The sequence below is a fragment of the Gadus morhua genome, chromosome 8 (genome assembly GCF_902167405.1).
Source record: "Gadus morhua chromosome 8, gadMor3.0, whole genome shotgun sequence".
NCBI lineage: Eukaryota > Metazoa > Chordata > Actinopteri > Gadiformes > Gadidae > Gadus > Gadus morhua.
Window position 1 is genome coordinate 21,744,616 of NC_044055.1, and position 16,628 is coordinate 21,761,243.

General features: G+C 45.5%; 2 protein-coding genes across 2 annotated transcripts; one reads left to right on the plus strand and one right to left on the minus strand.

Annotated features, from left to right (window-relative positions):
- Positions 1-712: 712 nt before the first annotated feature.
- grk7a (G protein-coupled receptor kinase 7a) lies at positions 713-7,323 on the plus strand. Its single transcript, XM_030364926.1, has 4 exons — positions 713-1,309; positions 1,616-2,071; positions 4,622-4,902; positions 5,438-7,323. The coding sequence occupies exons 1-4, from the start codon at positions 713-715 to the stop codon at positions 5,778-5,780; spliced, it is 1,677 nt and encodes a 558-aa protein (XP_030220786.1). The 3' UTR covers positions 5,781-7,323.
- Positions 7,324-8,844: 1,521 nt separating this feature from the next.
- atp1b3a (ATPase Na+/K+ transporting subunit beta 3a) lies at positions 8,845-16,302 on the minus strand. Its single transcript, XM_030364951.1, has 7 exons — positions 15,965-16,302; positions 14,395-14,523; positions 13,491-13,589; positions 12,855-13,045; positions 12,068-12,118; positions 11,340-11,426; positions 8,845-10,750 (listed from the first exon to the last, which is right to left on the minus strand). The coding sequence occupies exons 1-7, from the start codon at positions 16,110-16,112 to the stop codon at positions 10,583-10,585; spliced, it is 873 nt and encodes a 290-aa protein (XP_030220811.1). The 5' UTR covers positions 16,113-16,302; the 3' UTR covers positions 8,845-10,582.
- Between the last annotated feature and the right edge of the window lie 326 nt (positions 16,303-16,628).

Sequence of the window (16,628 nt, forward strand, 5' to 3'; positions counted from 1 at the left end):
TTTGTCTTTCTATGTTTATAAAGTAATTATTATTAGTTCAATATTATTTAACTTTTACTATTTTCTCCCGTTCCAGTCTCAGTCCACATCCATGCTTAATGATAGTTTGGGATTATGTATATAATTATCATTTTTGATTATCCCTTCCTTTCATCTTAAGAATCTATATCGACTCCACTTTGAATCTCATTGTGCCTCGTCATAGTATGCTAGTGTAGGCATTCATTCTTGAATGTATCAGTTTTTGCTATAGGTCAGTGCTCAGGGTTCTTCTCTGCTGGCATCTCTTGATCATGGTCTTAGCTTAAGTGTTTAGCCGACATTACCCAGCGGACCACTGCTCTCTGCTACTGAGCTCACCCATGCCCAAATATAGAGGGTAGAAAGCTCCTTAAGACAGAGCCCGCTTACGATTCCCTTTCCGTGTACAGCATCCTTGAATAGACCACACAAAGAATCTTAAGACAAAATCCCTCGCTGGTATTTAATTCTAAATGAGTAATTACTGGGTGTGTCGGTGTGTATTAGGTTTCGCAGGTAAGTTAGCTCAAGCCTCTCACTCCACTGCTGGCTTTGGAGCAGGTTGCATATCGCTCTCTCTCTGTCAGAAGAGCAGATCAGCGAGGACAGTGCACTGGCTGTGCAAGGGAGCTCCTAGGAAGTCTGCGAAGAACCCAGTCACTTGGGGGGGGAAACCAAAAGAGCCGCCAAGATGTGTGACATGGGGGGATTGGATAACCTGGTGGCCAACACGGCCTACCTGAAGGCCCAAGGTGGGGATGACAAGGAGATGAAAAAGCGCAGACGCAGCTTGTCTCTGCCCAAGACCGAACAATGTGTGGTGGTACGGACCGCCATTGAAAAGGACTTCTCTCAACTGTGCGAGAGGCAGCCTATCGGCAAGAAGCTCTTCAGACAGTACCTGTCAAGCAACCCCGAGTATACCAATGCCGCCAGCTTCTTCGATGACATGTATGACTGGGACCTGGCCGAGGGGGCAGCCAAAGACAAGGCCCGTCAGAACATCATTAAGAAGTACTGCAAGGCGGACTCCAAGAACTTCCTCACCTTCCTGCCCCCCGAATCACAAACCAAGTGCAAGGCTGTGACGGACAAGGACTTCGATGATGTGATGAAAGGCAGCATCCAAGACGCAGCAAGAGAGTTTCTAAAGGGGAAGCCTTTCACGGATTACCAGACCACTCCGTTCTTTGACAAATTCCTCCAATGGAAAGAGTATGAGAAGCAGCCCATCAGTGACAAATACTTCTACGAGTTCAGAACCTTGGGAAAAGGAGGATTCGGCGAGGTAAGGGTGCAAAGAATATTCTGAAAGGTCAAACGGTTTCAGATGAGAGGCTCAATCCTGAACCAAAATTCTAGTAGAATCAGTGATTTTCAGGCTACTTATGTTCTAAGGGACATCGGGCCCCAGAAAGCCTGTATATATTCATGTTTTAAAATGTAATGTCATGTTTAAGTTTGATAATTGGATTAGTGTACAATACAAATTGAATGTGGTAGAATACAGAACCATGGCCGACTCCTGAATGGAGAACTTTGCTCTTTCCAACCAAAAGCTCAAATGATTCAACTATCTGTGGCCTCCCTACAGGTGTGTGCCGTACAGGTGAAGAACACAGGCCAGATGTATGCCTGCAAGAAATTGTGCAAAAAACGTCTGAAGAAGAAAGGCGGTGAGAAGATGGCCCTTTTGGAGAAGCAGATTTTGGAGAAGGTTAACAGCCTGTTTCTAGTCAACTTGTCCTATGCCTACGACAGCAAGACTCATCTGTGCCTGGTCATGACATTGATGAATGGAGGAGATCTCAAGTACCACATTTACAACATTGGCTACGATGGCAATGGTGTGGACAAGGGCATCGAGATGAAGCGCATCATCCACTACACGGCGCAGATCACCACCGGCATCCTCCATCTGCACGAGATGAACATCGTGTATCGAGACATGAAGCCAGAGAATGTGCTGCTTGACAGCTTTGGCCAGTGCCGACTCTCAGATCTGGGTCTTGCCGTTGAGCTCCGCGAAGGAAAGACCATCACCCAGATGGTAAGTCGATTACACTGCTCAGTTCACGCAAGCTGCCATGCCAGGGAGGGTGGAGACGTTGTAGTTGTTTGAGATGAACTTTGAGTATGAGCAAAGACATCTGGATTGACCACGCCTTTAATATGAGTTGACGTGTTGTGGACCCTATTGTCAAGTTGTAGCGTCAACTAGGTCAGAAGTCAGGGCAAGATCAACTCAACTTTTGCCATATCTGAGCTTAAAGGCAATTTTCCCTGGTTCCGAGGTCTTCCCTTAGCAGAATGAGTTGGGAACACTAAAGATCTGTCCAATGAGATTCTTTGAATCCATTACATAATTCAAAAGATCAATGGAATATAGCCAAGCCACTTGGAGGTCTCGGAATGTGGAGACCCTTAGTTGTTTGAGATGACGGAGTGCAAGTAGCGCATTTGTTGCGGTTACAGGAGATAAGCTAGGTCACTGGTTGCCCTAGCTGTCTCTCTCTGGCTTGACCTTCAAACTCAGAGTCACGTTTGAATCTTTCTGCTGAATTGTACTTCTAGTGAGCCAGTGAAGTGATGAAAACAGACATTGTGCAGGTGTCCTTATATCGGCAGGGCTGTTTCTGAGACTACTCACAATAAAGTCCCACAGAAATGATAAGGTATTGAAGAAAAATGAAACGATCTAGTTTGAAGAAAAGAACAGAAAAAACAATAACTAACGTGATTTCCCAACAAGAATTTCACATGTTGACCCACTTTCCAGTTATCCATCCGGTCTTACTGTTCAATACTCATCTCTAAAAAGCATTCATGTCCCACCAGCGCCCTCCAACCCCCTCACAAATGAGTGTGTGAGTTTAGCATGGTGATTGGACTGGACTGTGTTGCAAAGAGTAAGCTATCTTGCCTATGAATGTCCAGTAAGCTCATTACCCCTCACTATGATGCTCCTCTGCTAGTCTGACTAACTTGGCTAACCCAAGGCTAGCTCTGACCCTGTAAACCTCTTAGCAGGACTTACTCAAGTCGGTCACTCCCGATCAGGTTGAACGGGTAAAGAATACAATGGATAGACTTTCTACGGCTCTCTTGGCAGTGTGTAGTTAAACAAAAACAAAAACGCACGGAGACATTCTGGCGGGAACGCAAATTTGTATGTTTCACTGCCAGCTGTATCTAACATGGGAGAGTGTGAGAGAGAGAGAGAGAGAGAGAGAGAGAGAGAGAGAGAGAGAGAGAGAGAGAGAGAGAGAGAGAGAGAGAGAGAGAGAGAGACACAGACACAGAGAGAGAGAGAGAGAGAGAGAGAAAGAGAGAGAGAGAGAGAGAGAGAGAGAGAGAGAGAGAGAGAGAGAGAGAGAGAGAGAGAGAGAGAGAGAGAGAGAGAAAGAGAGAGAGAGAGAGAGAGAGAGAGAGAGAGAGAGAGAGAGAGAGAGAGAGAGAGAGAGAGAGAGAGAGAGAGAGGGGGAGCGAGAGAGAGAGAGAGAGAGAGAGAGAGAGAGAGAGAGAGAGAGAGAGAGAGAGAGAGAGAGAGAGAGAGAGAGAGAGAGAGAGAGAGAGAGAGGGAGAAGGCAAACTCATTAGCTATGCCAGCTCTTATTACTGCATTTCCTCTTAGGGGCTTTTTGATGGCGATACATTGGAAGTGATATCTGCTACATATCGTAATGCCGGCTATTTATCAAAGTCTTTAAATAAAGATCACATTCTTAATTACAGAAAGCAGATGGATGCACGGATCGGATTTCTCCATATTCCCATTTTAATTGAACCTTTAGAACATATACCAAGTTGTGTAATCGTCATGTCACAGCCTCTATCAGGTGAAACCAAAAACTTCCAATAACCTTTAAATACATATAAAGTATAAGATGACAGCTGCCCTGATAGTGACCTGCACGTACTGACCATTAGAGTGCCTCTGTTATTCCTGTCACTGTAGTATAGTAAGGGATGGGCTACCTTGTTGTAAGCGGCTAACGTGATCCATCAGCCTTCATACACACATGACTCTTGACAGGTAGAAGGATTAGTATAAGGTATAATCCACTTGTCTTAGTTTGCTGAAGAGGTCAACCAGAGAGAGATAGAGTGAGGGCGAGAGATGAAGAGAGAACGTGGAAGAGAGAGCAAGAGAGAGAGGGAGAGAGAGAGACAGAGGGAGAGAGAGAGAGAGAGAGAGAGAGAGGTAGAGAGACTTAATTGTCCCTGACTGTGGCCAGGGGTAATACCTACCCAGGTTTAACTACCCTGGTTTTACTGCGGCCTGAGAAATGTACAAAATACACCTTTATATGATGTGCCTGCAAGGCAAATTGCATAGAGGGGAAGCCAGTCCTCTAGTCTATCTCGTCTTTGTGTCCATATGTTTCTGCTCAAATCCAGAATTTATACGACCAATATCATAATGGGTTGTATGTAGAGATTGCAAGTGCCATGGTCTTAGACTGGTTGCAATGGTCCTCCTAACTGCACAAATCTCTCTCCTTCCATACATTTTCGCCCTGAATCACCAATACATACACACCTGAGTCTCCTAACCAATCCGTCCAGTGCACTCCTCACTACATCTCCTTGTTCCCAGGCTGGAACCGGAGCCTACATGGCCCCTGAGCTCCTGACCAAGACCCCCTACAGGACCTCTGTGGACTGGTGGGCCCTGGGCTGCAGTATCTACGAGATGGTGGCCGGGTACACGCCGTTCAAAGGTCCCGAGAGCAAAAAGGAGAAGGTGGAGAAAGAGGAGGTGCAGCGCCGCATTCAGAACGACGAGCCGCCGTGGGAGCACAAGTGCTTCGACGCGGTCACCAAGGACATCATCCAGCAGTTCCTCAAGAAGAAGATCGAGGAGCGCCTGGGCGTCAAGTAAGGAGATACTCAGGTTTCGAGGCTATGCAGAGCTCAAACAGATAGAGGTCCAACATGCTCGAGATGAAGCTCCACATGATTGAAGATAGAGTTACAAAAGGCTGTATATAGTGCCCCATAGGTTAAAAATAGCGCTCCGAAAGTAGCTCCTAATGTGTAAATAGAGCTCTATATAGCTGGAGATAGAGCTCCAAAGGCCTCAGATAGACCTCCAAACAACTGTAGATAGAGCTCAAAAAGGCTTCAGATAGAGTTCCAAAAAGACTGCAGTAACAGCTCACAAGTACTTTAAGCAGACCTGCAAAAGACTGTAGATATGGTTTGTCAAGGCTTAAAAAAGCTATGGATACATCCCAAAAGGGTTGTAGAGTCCTAAAGGATTTAGTAAGAGCTCTATATGGTTGCAGTGGAGAGGTCTCCCAGGGCTTTATATCTATCAATCATCAATAACAACATTCACATCACTATAAAATTCAGCCTCAGACGTTATGTTTGCGTTCTAATGGGAACCGTTCTCCTCTCTCCTACCCAGGAACAACCTGGAGGACCCCAGGAAGCATGAATGGTTTAAGCTGATCAACTTCCCCCGTCTGGAGGCGGGGCTGGTGGAACCCCCATGGGTCCCCAAGCCCAACGTGGTCTACGCCAAGGACACCGGCGACATCGCCGAGTTCTCTGAGATCAAGGGCATTGAGTTTGACGGAAACGATAACAAGTTCTTCAATGAGTTTGGCACAGGGGCGGTTTCCATCCCCTGGCAACAGGAAATGATTGAGACCGGACTGTTTGACGAGCTCAGTGACCCCAACAGGAAAGAGTCATCGGCAGGTGGTGGCGGCGGCGAGGGCAAGTCCGGCACCTGCATCATGCTGTGAGGAGCCGACAAGTACCCGATATCGTCCATCACAAATAACACTTGAAACTAGTTTTGATTTGTTGATTTGTCCGGTGACTTAAACCCTTTGTCCATCAGATGGATTGCGCATACAAACAAAGAGAGGAGAAACAGCGCCACAGGGAAAGGTGTAGCAGCCTGTTCTAGTCGGTTGCACGGGGTTTAGAAATCTACGGCACTTAATGGAAGGTTTACTGAGATTTACATTTAAAACAGGGAGATGGATAGAGCAGGTTATTGTTGAAGTGTGTGTGTGGGTGTGTGTGTGTCGTCACTGGCCTTCAGCTACACTGCAGATATTTCTTGATGTGATGTAGACCAGTTGGCCCTAAAGCAGAGAACCGGTGATTGATATGTGCTGCTCATTGGGAGTACTTGAGTTAGAGGAGTACTCGCAGATGAGAAGCCTACCTTGTAGATGACTACTTGACTTGAATATTCAGTTACAAAATGTACCATATCCCATCACTATTTTTTTGTTCTTCAGTGTTTTATAAAAGTTGCCCTCTTGCATCCCTTATAAAATGAGGCATCATAGAGACCATGTCTTTACAATCGGAAAGCATAGGCAAATATGTTCACCGTAACCTGCTGACATCAAACGCAGTGAGTTCCAATGCTAGATATTAAAATTAGTTTTATAAAAATAACAAGAAAAAAGTTTAATTATTTCAAAAGGATGTATATGTGTGCATAAAATGTATGCACCGACAGAGAAACTGTTGAGATGTTTGTTTAAATGCTAGTTGTGAGTGAAGGCTGTAAAAGGGTTAGCGGCTGCATGGTTGGTTTGGCTGCGGCTGCTCAGTTCAACTCAGGAGGCTTTTTGGACCTCCAGCCCCGGAGGCTTTTGGACAAACCTAGTCAAGGAACGGCAGTCATATGCTGCTCATGGAGGGAGAGGAGTGTCAGAGGAATTGGGCAAAACTGTTAATATATTCCTGTACCAGGATTTTGGGACCCAGGAATCTGGGGGTGGTGTACCTGTGAAGATTCAGGCTGTCCATTCCAATGAACATGAGGATAGTTTCTTTTTTGTTTTTGTCATTATGCTGTGCTTGGATATGACTCAAACAAAACCGGAGTATAGTTCAGGTTCTAAACTGTGTTTGAGTTCATAGAGGAATGGGTTAGCTTGAACAAAGTATGCTATGTATAAAAAGAAAATTGTCTCAGGGTTAATATTTGATCCGATTTGGGAACTTGCAGTTCTTTTCCCGAGTTTTAACAGTAACTTTTGCTGTTATATATATATATATATATTTATGCCTACATATTAATATATTATCTAATTAATACTTGTAAATATGACGACAAAGAAGATATCCCCATTAGAAATGTCAGATTAAAAAAATTAGAGATTTTATTGAATCCTGCATAATTCGAATAATTACAGAAATATTTAAAAATATAAAAAAATATATATATCAAATATAAAGTCTGTCTTTAAATTATTTTTCCAAAAAAATATGTATTTGTATGTAACTCATGTATATAGAACAATAAATACTCATATGTGGGCATTTCTTTCTTGAATCTACGGTCAGAGTTATGGAAAGGAAGGGAGAATTGTGTGCCAGGTCTATAGGTCCTCCAGAACACAGGAGAAAGCACTGTACAATAATCACACACTCTAATCTTGTTAGCGAAGCTCACTAGAGCCAAGATGCCCTCCAGGCTCAGGTAAGTTGCAGAGTCCTGCTCTTAGTCGATAAGCTGATAACCCGCCTTATCCTTGGGGTTGGCCTTCTTAACACAACCACAAATACCCCACATGGTCCCTGATACATCTTGACGTAAACGTTCATATATGAGCCACAAAAAAAGTCTTGCTGCTTGTGAAATGTTCCGTTGGGCTTTTTCCGTTTTTGTCAGAAAGAACTTTAAAGATGCTAGGCGAAAGTAAGTGATATGAACATTGATTATACAAGTGCATTACAAACATTACAAATCTAGTAGCATTGTGAAGCAAACAATTGAGGGAAAGTGTATACGTTTCCCCTTGTCTCTTCAGTAAGCATGTATGAAGAGACGAGAGAGGTCAGAGTCCTACTCCTATACGGTAGGCCCCCCGAGCCTCGCTCTCCTTGTTTACAGTGATGGGCCCTGCGTCTCAAGGACAGCCGGGCAGCTTAGGTGTGGTTGAGCGAGTGACGGAAGTGGGTTCTTACTCTGGATAAACCCCCGGGAGATTATCTAAAACGGCGGCAGCAGTACTCAGCTCAAGAAAGCTACTGATAGTGCAAGGCAAGGCTCTCTGTCTCTCTCTCTCTCTCTCTCTCTCTCTCTCTCTCTCTCTCTCTCTCTCTCTCTCTCTCTCTCTCTCTCTCTCTCTCTCTCTCTCTCTCTCTCTCTCTCTCTCAGAAGCTACTCAAAGCTGGCCTCTAGCAAGGCCGTGGGCAGGGGGAAGAAGGGCTGGTGTTGAAGACAGAGGCTTTGATCTGCTACGTCCACAACCAACAATGACCGCACCAACTGATAGTAAACATGTCAAAGACAGAAACCTCTACGGGAATTGTGGATGATTTTAAATGAGGTCAGAATTAAAAAAATAAAGAGCCAGAGATGGGAGAAAGGTTTTTGACATTTTGGTATATGAGTGTCAATTCCCATACCAAAACCGAAAACAAATGAAGGAAATGATAGGCCTCACTAAACGCTTGTAGCCAGACCACACCTACATGGTCCTTGTCACTGGTCCCCTGAAGGTGCTCTTACTGGTGGGCCCCTGTGGTCATGACTGTGTACTGCAGGGACACACCACATTTGAGGGATTGGGCTCCTTCCTGAAATGTAGCCTCAGATGTTTATTCATAAAACCCCAATGGCTAGATTTTCTATTAGGTTTATAAATATTCAAAATTAAATGTTTTTTTTTTGTTTTTCACTACACTTTTTTTAGATCCTGTGTTAAATTAACTCTGATTTAATTGTCCAATACATAAAAACTACAAAAAGAGCGAACCTAAGATGATTCAGTCACTGATGATGAGCCATTGACTCTAAGAGCATGGAGTGACCATAAAATGATGACACATAACCGCTTTTCTCCAAAATCAGCTTTATTCCATGAATTATTTTGCCAAGTCTTAAGGCCTCCTCAAGAGATGTTCCAACGCGTTCTTCTCAAACGTGGGTTCCTGTTAAGACTGTGTAAACATAGCTTTGAAGAAGATAATTTCTTGTAAATCTTTGCTTAAATTATTTCTTTACAGTGCACAGATATCTTTGTTGTGTGACAAAAAATACAGTGTGACTCAAGTAAATATGGTAAATAGTGTATAGATATATACATTGAAGAGAAAAACACCGACTTGTTGAGTATTCAGAGCTGATGAAAGTGAAGAGAATGACCCAACCGGCGCTCTCTGGGACCCAGAAGGTTATACAGGACATTTAGGAATATACAGTACACGCTTCCCCCAACCACTGCGTTCATCCCCTCACACCTCACTTTGTGTTGTGTAAATGTATGTGTTTGTGTTTGTGTGTGTGTGTGTGTGCGTGTGCTTGTGAGAGATATTTGTATTTGTGTATGTGTTTGTGCATGTGTGTGTGCATGTAAACAGATATTTGTATGTGTGTATGTGTGTCTCACAATGTGTATGTGCGTGTTTATGTGTGTTTGTTAGGCAATGTGTGTTTGTGTGTGTGTGTGTGTGTGTGTGTGTGTGGTGTGTGGTGAAGAGGGAGATGTGTAGACAGACAAGTACACATGCACACAGACAGACAGAGAGCACAACACTGGTTTGTGGTTCATCATACCACACGATTAAGATCTACAATTGTCTAAATATTACAAAGGGTCAAAACATATTCTTATGTGAACAGGAGTATCAGAATTGGCCTTTTTGTGTGTAGGTATGTATACATCTATATATATAGATATCTATAAATATATATAGATGTATATGGATATAGTGTCTATATTTGATTATCAAGATAAGTTCCAATGAAAACGTTTTTTGAATATGTTGAAAATATTGTGTGAAGTTTGACAGTGAAACACCAAAATGTAAATGTAACAAGAAATTTCGTAAATAATATTTTACAGAAAGATAAAAACCTTTTCAGGCAATCGTTAGAAATTCTACCTATTTCATAAGAATTTAAAAGATTTTCCCGGGTTCGCGATATGACAAAAGACATAATTCAGATTGTTTTGTTTCTTTCCCCCTTTAGCAGAAACATGGAGACCCCATGTCTTCCCTGCAGTCACCTACAGCTTATCAAATACGTACTCCAAAACCGAACCAAAACTAGAAAAGTACAACAATGAGGTAAACAAGGGACAGTGCAACGTGTATATGGATGGATTGGTCAGGGCAGGAACCAGAGTACCCCAAGTCCCTGTTCTCTTGGAATCTCACAGAAGGTGGAAGATAATAAGGTCAGCCCTGCTAGCTCCTCCCATCAACCCCCTCCCTCCCCAACCCTCCTAGCCCGCCCAACCCCCAGAGAGAAGGTAAGGAGTGGGAAACGGTAACAAATCACACTTTCTACATCACAACTAACATTCTAGCCTAACCTGGGGGCCAAACTAACCAACTAATGTCACACAAGAAACATTCCCCCTTAAAGTTACCCGTTCTTCTCCCTCCTCTCTTGTGATGTATTCAAACCCCTCCTTCCTTTCTTCCTTCCTTTCCTCCAGTGAATCCCTAGCGGTGTTGGAGGCTTTAGGGTCAGTTTTTACCCACTTCTCCCCTCACCCCTACCCAACCCTCCTCCCTCCCCCAACCTTCCTCTCTTCCTGCCTCCCTCCCTCCCTCTCTTCCTCCCTTACTCGAACACCTTGACCCGGAAGGTGACGCGCCCCAGGAACTTGTCCCTGGCGTCGGTGTTGCGCATGTTGCAGCCCTCCACCCGGCACTCGATGCTCAGCTCGGTGTTGTAGTCCTCCTTGGTCAGCAGCAGCTTCACGGCGACCAGCGGCTGGGCGTAGCTCTCCTACGTCAGGGGCGGAGGGCAGAAGGGTGAGGGGCCAGGACTCTTTTGTTTCTCCATAGCGGTGGCTCCGGACCTTCTGGTTGGTGCCTGTGACCACGGTTGCCAGATTGGGCCAGATTTCCCGCCCAATCTGGCAACCCTGGCTGTGACCCCCGCTTTTATGCAATATCAACTTCTTACAATTTCTTTGTGCCTCTGCACAAAAACTCCCGTGGTCACGCCCGCCCGTGTTTCACTCTCCCAGTGCAGGGGCCACACTACGGGGCTCACATCAGTCTGCCCCTGGGTACAGGTCATGAGGCCTTCCTAGTGCATGCATATATGGGCCTTTTCCAACATCAAATATTTCTTATTTATTGTTTTTAAATTAAGCTTTTTATGATTTGTTATACTATTCTATTTAGAAATGAAGTCATTTTGATTATTTATTTTGGCACATCTGTTCTCGATTTTTCATTTCCTGATATGTTTTGTTATTGTCGGTACACTGGGCCTCAGAACCTTGGTTCAGGGAACCACGGTTCAAATGTGGTTGATATGTTTGTACAGTATTGTTTTGTATCTGTTGTATCTCTATAGATGTACTTACATGGGCCTTCTTCCCGTAGTAGGGGAAGTACATCTTATCGATCCGAGCCTCGCGGGGGAAATACTGCATCTGGACTGGAGTATCAGTCTGCCAACGTCGTGTCAAAACAAAACACGTGTAAGAGAAGTAGCCAATCAGGACGCACATTCTACCACTATGCGGTTGGCTTATGAGCGTTCTATTACGGTAAATGAGACCGCACACATGGGAACAATGACGACAACAACAACAAACAAAAAGAGGAGAAAGGATTATCACTAGGGTTTTCTTTGCAAGGTAAAGTGCGGCGGTTTTACGTTGCCTGGCGGTGCGATGTGTTAATATGAATAAGCAGCTTTTCGGTTGAAATCCATTTTTGACAATATGTTTGACGATATTGTCAAAGCCTTATGAAAGATGAAGTTCGATACGCCATAACAGTGATTTCGATTGCATAAAAAGCTATACTTTGAACGACAGAGACAATGATGCCTGCTGTCCTACTCCTTATCCCGGCCGACTCCTCTTACCCTACTGCCGTCAGTGACAGCATGCAGAAAGAGGTCACGAAACAAAAAGACAAAGACAGAAAGGAAATAATGAAAAAACAAGATTGACACAACAAAAAAAACGAAACAATTGACACTGCAATAGTCATTGGTATTTGTCCATCACATAAACAAACCAGTAACAGAAAACACATAACAAAGAGATAGATGGACGATTGTGATTACGGGGAAAAGGGTCACCTTGGCTGTGCAGTTGATGTACGGGTTTCCCAAAGGTTTCAGGCCAATGATCTAAGACACAAGATATAAAGAGTAGATTTGATTTACTGACGGCGTCACTGGCATTGTGCCTAGAGAGATAGAGAGATGGAGAGAGAGAGAGAGAGAGAGAGAGAGAGAGAGAGAGAGAGAGAGAGAGAGAGAGAGAGAGAGAGAGTTGTGGACATCTGGGAGTGGAGGAAGAGGACAGAGAGCAGACAAAATAAGACAATGTGCGAAAGTATGCTGGAGGGAATGCTGGCAAGAAGGGAGGAACGGGAGCAATGAGGAAAGGAAGGAAGGGGAAAAGGAAGGAACGATGGTCAGAAGGAAACACGGAAGGAAGGAAGGAAGGAAGGATAGAATGACTGGAGGCCGCACAAAGGAAGAAAGGGAACGAAGGGAGAAAAAATGGAATAATGGCAAGAGGGAGGATAGGATGTAGAGAGGTGAGGAGGTGGGAAGAAAGGAAGGACAAAAGAAGGAAGGAAGGGTAGAAGGTGGAAGGAAGTTTGGGAGGACAGCATTATGGAGGATGCCCAAAAGAAGGAAGTGAGGAAAGGTATATAGGTAGGTAGGAAGGAAATAGAGGGAGGAAGGAAAGACAGATAGAAGGTATGGGGAATGTAAGGAAGAAGGAACGGAAGAAAGGTGAGATGGAAAGGAAGGAATGAAGGAAGGAATACAGAATGGTGAATGCTCCAAGGAAGGAAGTGAAGAAGGCAAGAGAGGAGGAAAGATCCGGAGAAGGGTGTGTGGGGGGCTGTACCCTGTTGAGCTTCAGCAGGATGCAGGGCTCGCCCTCGCTGTAGCCGAAGGTGGTGTCAGACAGGCCGGAGCAGCGGCTCAAGAAGCTCCTCTTGAACTGGCAGGCCTTCTTCTCCATGCTGCCGCCCTCCTGGTCGTAGAACTCCCCGGGGGGGCACAGCTCGTTCTTCTCCTGCTCGGTGTCATTGTACCCTGGGGAGCAGAGCGGGGGAGCGGGCCGGGGACAGGCCAGGGGAGACAGAGACAGGCAGAAAGAGAGACAGGCAGAAAGAGAGACAGGGAGAAAGAGAGACAGACAGAGACAGACAGAGAGAAAGAGAGACAGAGACAGACAGACAGAGAGAAAGAGAGACAGATACACAGAGAGAGAGAGACAGAGAGTGAGAGAGACAGAAAGAGAGAACGAGAGACAGACAGACAGAGAGAGAGAGAGGGTTGGAAACAGGGCAGAGTTTAACAGAAAGCCAGGAGGAGCTGAAGTAGTCAGAGTTTAAGATGATGGTAAACTACCAGGCAAGGAAAGAAATACAAAAAAGGAAAGAGCTGGAAGCATAGAGAGGTATTTGTTTTATTACATTAGTAAATACGTTTTTCTGCATTGACGTCTTATGTGTACTTGACCAAAGCGAGGATTTACTTTGCAAGAAGGTCTCCAGGTGTTGGATATAATGGCCGTACTGTTTGGGGTCCGATTTGTTGACATGGATGTCCAGCGAGTGGGGAATGATCACCAAACCTGGAGAAAAGATATGAACCATTGGGTTAACCACTCATCCTAAAGCCTGCATTAAAGATATTAACATTTGTTTACCAAAAACTGCATCTCTGCTTCCAAGAAAATGTATGTTTGTGACAAATAACATACCCTGTGATGAAGATATGAAATATTTAAGTATGTTATAGTTTTTACGACATATGATATCATCAGATCAGCAGAACAAGTGGCAGAGTGCAGGATCAGATTCTCTGTTTGACAGCAAACATTCAGGCTTCTGCTAAACAAGCCCTACTCCTGATATTACACAGGGCAGGACTTCAGAAAAACAGATCAATACATTCCCGTGATGAGTAAGCACATATGATGGGAATCCCTAGTCAATCGTTTCATATGAATAATGGACATTGCCAGGAGAGAGAAAACGAGAGCGAGAGAGCGAGAGAGATAGAGAGAGAGAGCGAGACAGAGATAGCGAGAGAGAGAGAGAGAGAGAGAGAGAGAGAGAGAGAGAGAGAGAGAGAGAGAGAGAGAGAGAGAGAGAGAGAGAGAGAGAGAGAGAGAGAGAGAGAGAGAGAGAGAGAGAGAGAGAGAGAGAGAGAGAGAGAAAGAGCTGATGAGAGGCAGATCCTGCCATTTTAGTAAACTATTCCCTCACTCAGTGGCTTGCACAAACACACCTGTCAGTGTGTGTGTGTGTGTGTGTGTGTGTGTGTGTGTGTGTGTGTGTGTGTGTGTGTGTGTGTGTGTGTGTGTGTGTGTGTGTGTGTGTGTGAGTGTGTGTGTGTGTGCATGCGTGTTGGTGTGAGTGTGGATGAGCAGTGACCTGGGTGAGGCACGCGGTCTTGGTACGTGGGCACATAGTCGTCCAGGGTCATCAGCATCACCCACATGGTCAGGGCAAACATGCCCGCCAGGAAGATGTAGAAGACCAGGTAGAAGAGCAGGATGAGACCTAGAGGAGAACCAGAGAACCAGAGACACAACGTATGGTGAGAGGGATTGAGAGGGATTGAGAGGGAGAGAGAGAGAGAGAGAGAGAGAGAGAGAGAGAGAGAGAGAGAGAGAGAGAGAGAGAGAGAGAGAGAGAGAGAGAGAGAGAGAGAGAGAGAGAGAGAGAGAGAGAGAGAGAGAGAGAGGGGTGGGGGGGGGGGCTCGTTTATAATTAATCATCTGATCAGTTCGGCCTCAATGTGATTCTACACATTTCTTCTCCCTGTTCTCTTCAGCAGGCCCATCTGGTCGGCCAAACTGTCCAAGTGGAAGCAGTGTTGGAAGCCTCTGGCCTCCCTTTGACGAGGAACTGTCCCTCTCGATGCTGGTGACTGCCACTGAACCCATTTGGTGTGTCTATAAAGGCAGATAGATGTATTGCTGACGCAGGGAACCTGTTTTTTTTTTAACCCCCATGATTTATGTTCCAACTCATCAGTCCATCCAGGGGATTTATGGGTTTATCCATCAAATACACTGCGCTGACAACATATTGGCCACAAAATGGTTCATCTGGTTCAGAATGGCAGCTTGTATCACCCAGGCATTTTCACATGAAAGGGTAAGCAGACCCCCTCAGTATTTCCTGCAGTGTACCCCCTCTACCCCTTGTCCCTCCCTAACGGTATCCCACAATGCACCTGCCCAGTGCCTTGTAAGGGATGAGAAGGGGGGAGAGAGAGAGAGTGAGGAAGGAAGGAAGGAAGAGAGGGAATCCCATTTGACCTTGACAGCTAATGCTAATTTTGGCGGCCATGCAACTGCAATGGAGCATCCCACTGCAACCGCAGCACAGGGGCCGGCCTGCCCGCCTAGCCCATTCTGAGAGCCCCAGAAAGACTATGGGTGAGGGGCCTCTGCGGGGAATAAGCATTGAATCGTTACATAAATCCATAGATGTATCCGCCATGGGCACCGAGAAGCCGTGCCAACCGCGACTGCTCGAGTTATGCAACCCAGAAAGACGAAGCCGTTGATCGTGCCCCCATGTTGGTTACGCGTTGGTTTCTGGTGTTTTAACGCTCTGGCGCTGTTGGGGAATCGGCCCAGGGTCTGATCTTCCATCGCTGCATGGACGATCACAATGCAGTTGCACCACAATGCAGCTCACTATGGTGGGCCATCCATTAAGGAATTTGGCTTAAAATAAACGCCGATATGTTTCTTCTGAATTAGAAATATCAGCCTTGCGGTTTTATTGTAAAAATATATATATATTCAAACGCACGTAGGGATACAATTGCGATGATGTAAAAAATATTATTGATTCATGATTTTTTTTCAGGAAAACAGAGGAATACTAACGACGACTCGTCGTTGTCCCAATCGAAACAGAGCCGGCGTCTCATACGGTGATACCGAGCGGCCCCCCTCCCCTCCCCGGGTGGGTCCCAGGATCTTACCCCAGCTGCTCGCCGTGCGCCCCAGCAGCTCGCCGGTCCGCGGGTTGTAGATGGAGTCCTTCCAGCTGGACTTCTTCTCCTTGTCCGCGGCGACCACTGCGGCGGTGGTGAGGGCGACGGCGGCGGGTTTCTCTTCGTTGCTTGCCATGGTGGAAAGACTGGTGGAGGATGGCTCCGTCTTATTGCCTTCTCTTTTAAAATATCCTTCCTTAAAATAAAGAAAAGCGCAGCGGGCAATGTGGTGATGAGACGATGTGCCGATGAGTGGCTGGGTCTGTGGTGAGGACAGAGTGGGCGGTAGAGAATCAAGGAGCGGGGCTCTGGTGTGAGGAGGAGGAGGAGGAAGAAGAAGGAAAAAAGAGGAGAGGAAAAAAAGGGTGACGTATACAGCAGCGCCGCGTGGCAGCAGATGCGACCGGGGCAGATGAGAGCGTTATTGCACCTTATATATAAAGCTCGCGCAGTGTCGGGGCAATAACGGTGGTTATTAACGATAGAAGGGGATCTTAATGTGTCCACGGTGGTGTGTGAGGTGTGGAGGCTTGCACCCATTCGGGGTGTTTCATTTTGCACTTAATTTCACTCAAACTCTCTATCAATCCGTTCCAAACCCGGTGCATTCACACGAGGCATGTGTGTTCTCACATTTTAGCATGGATGCATC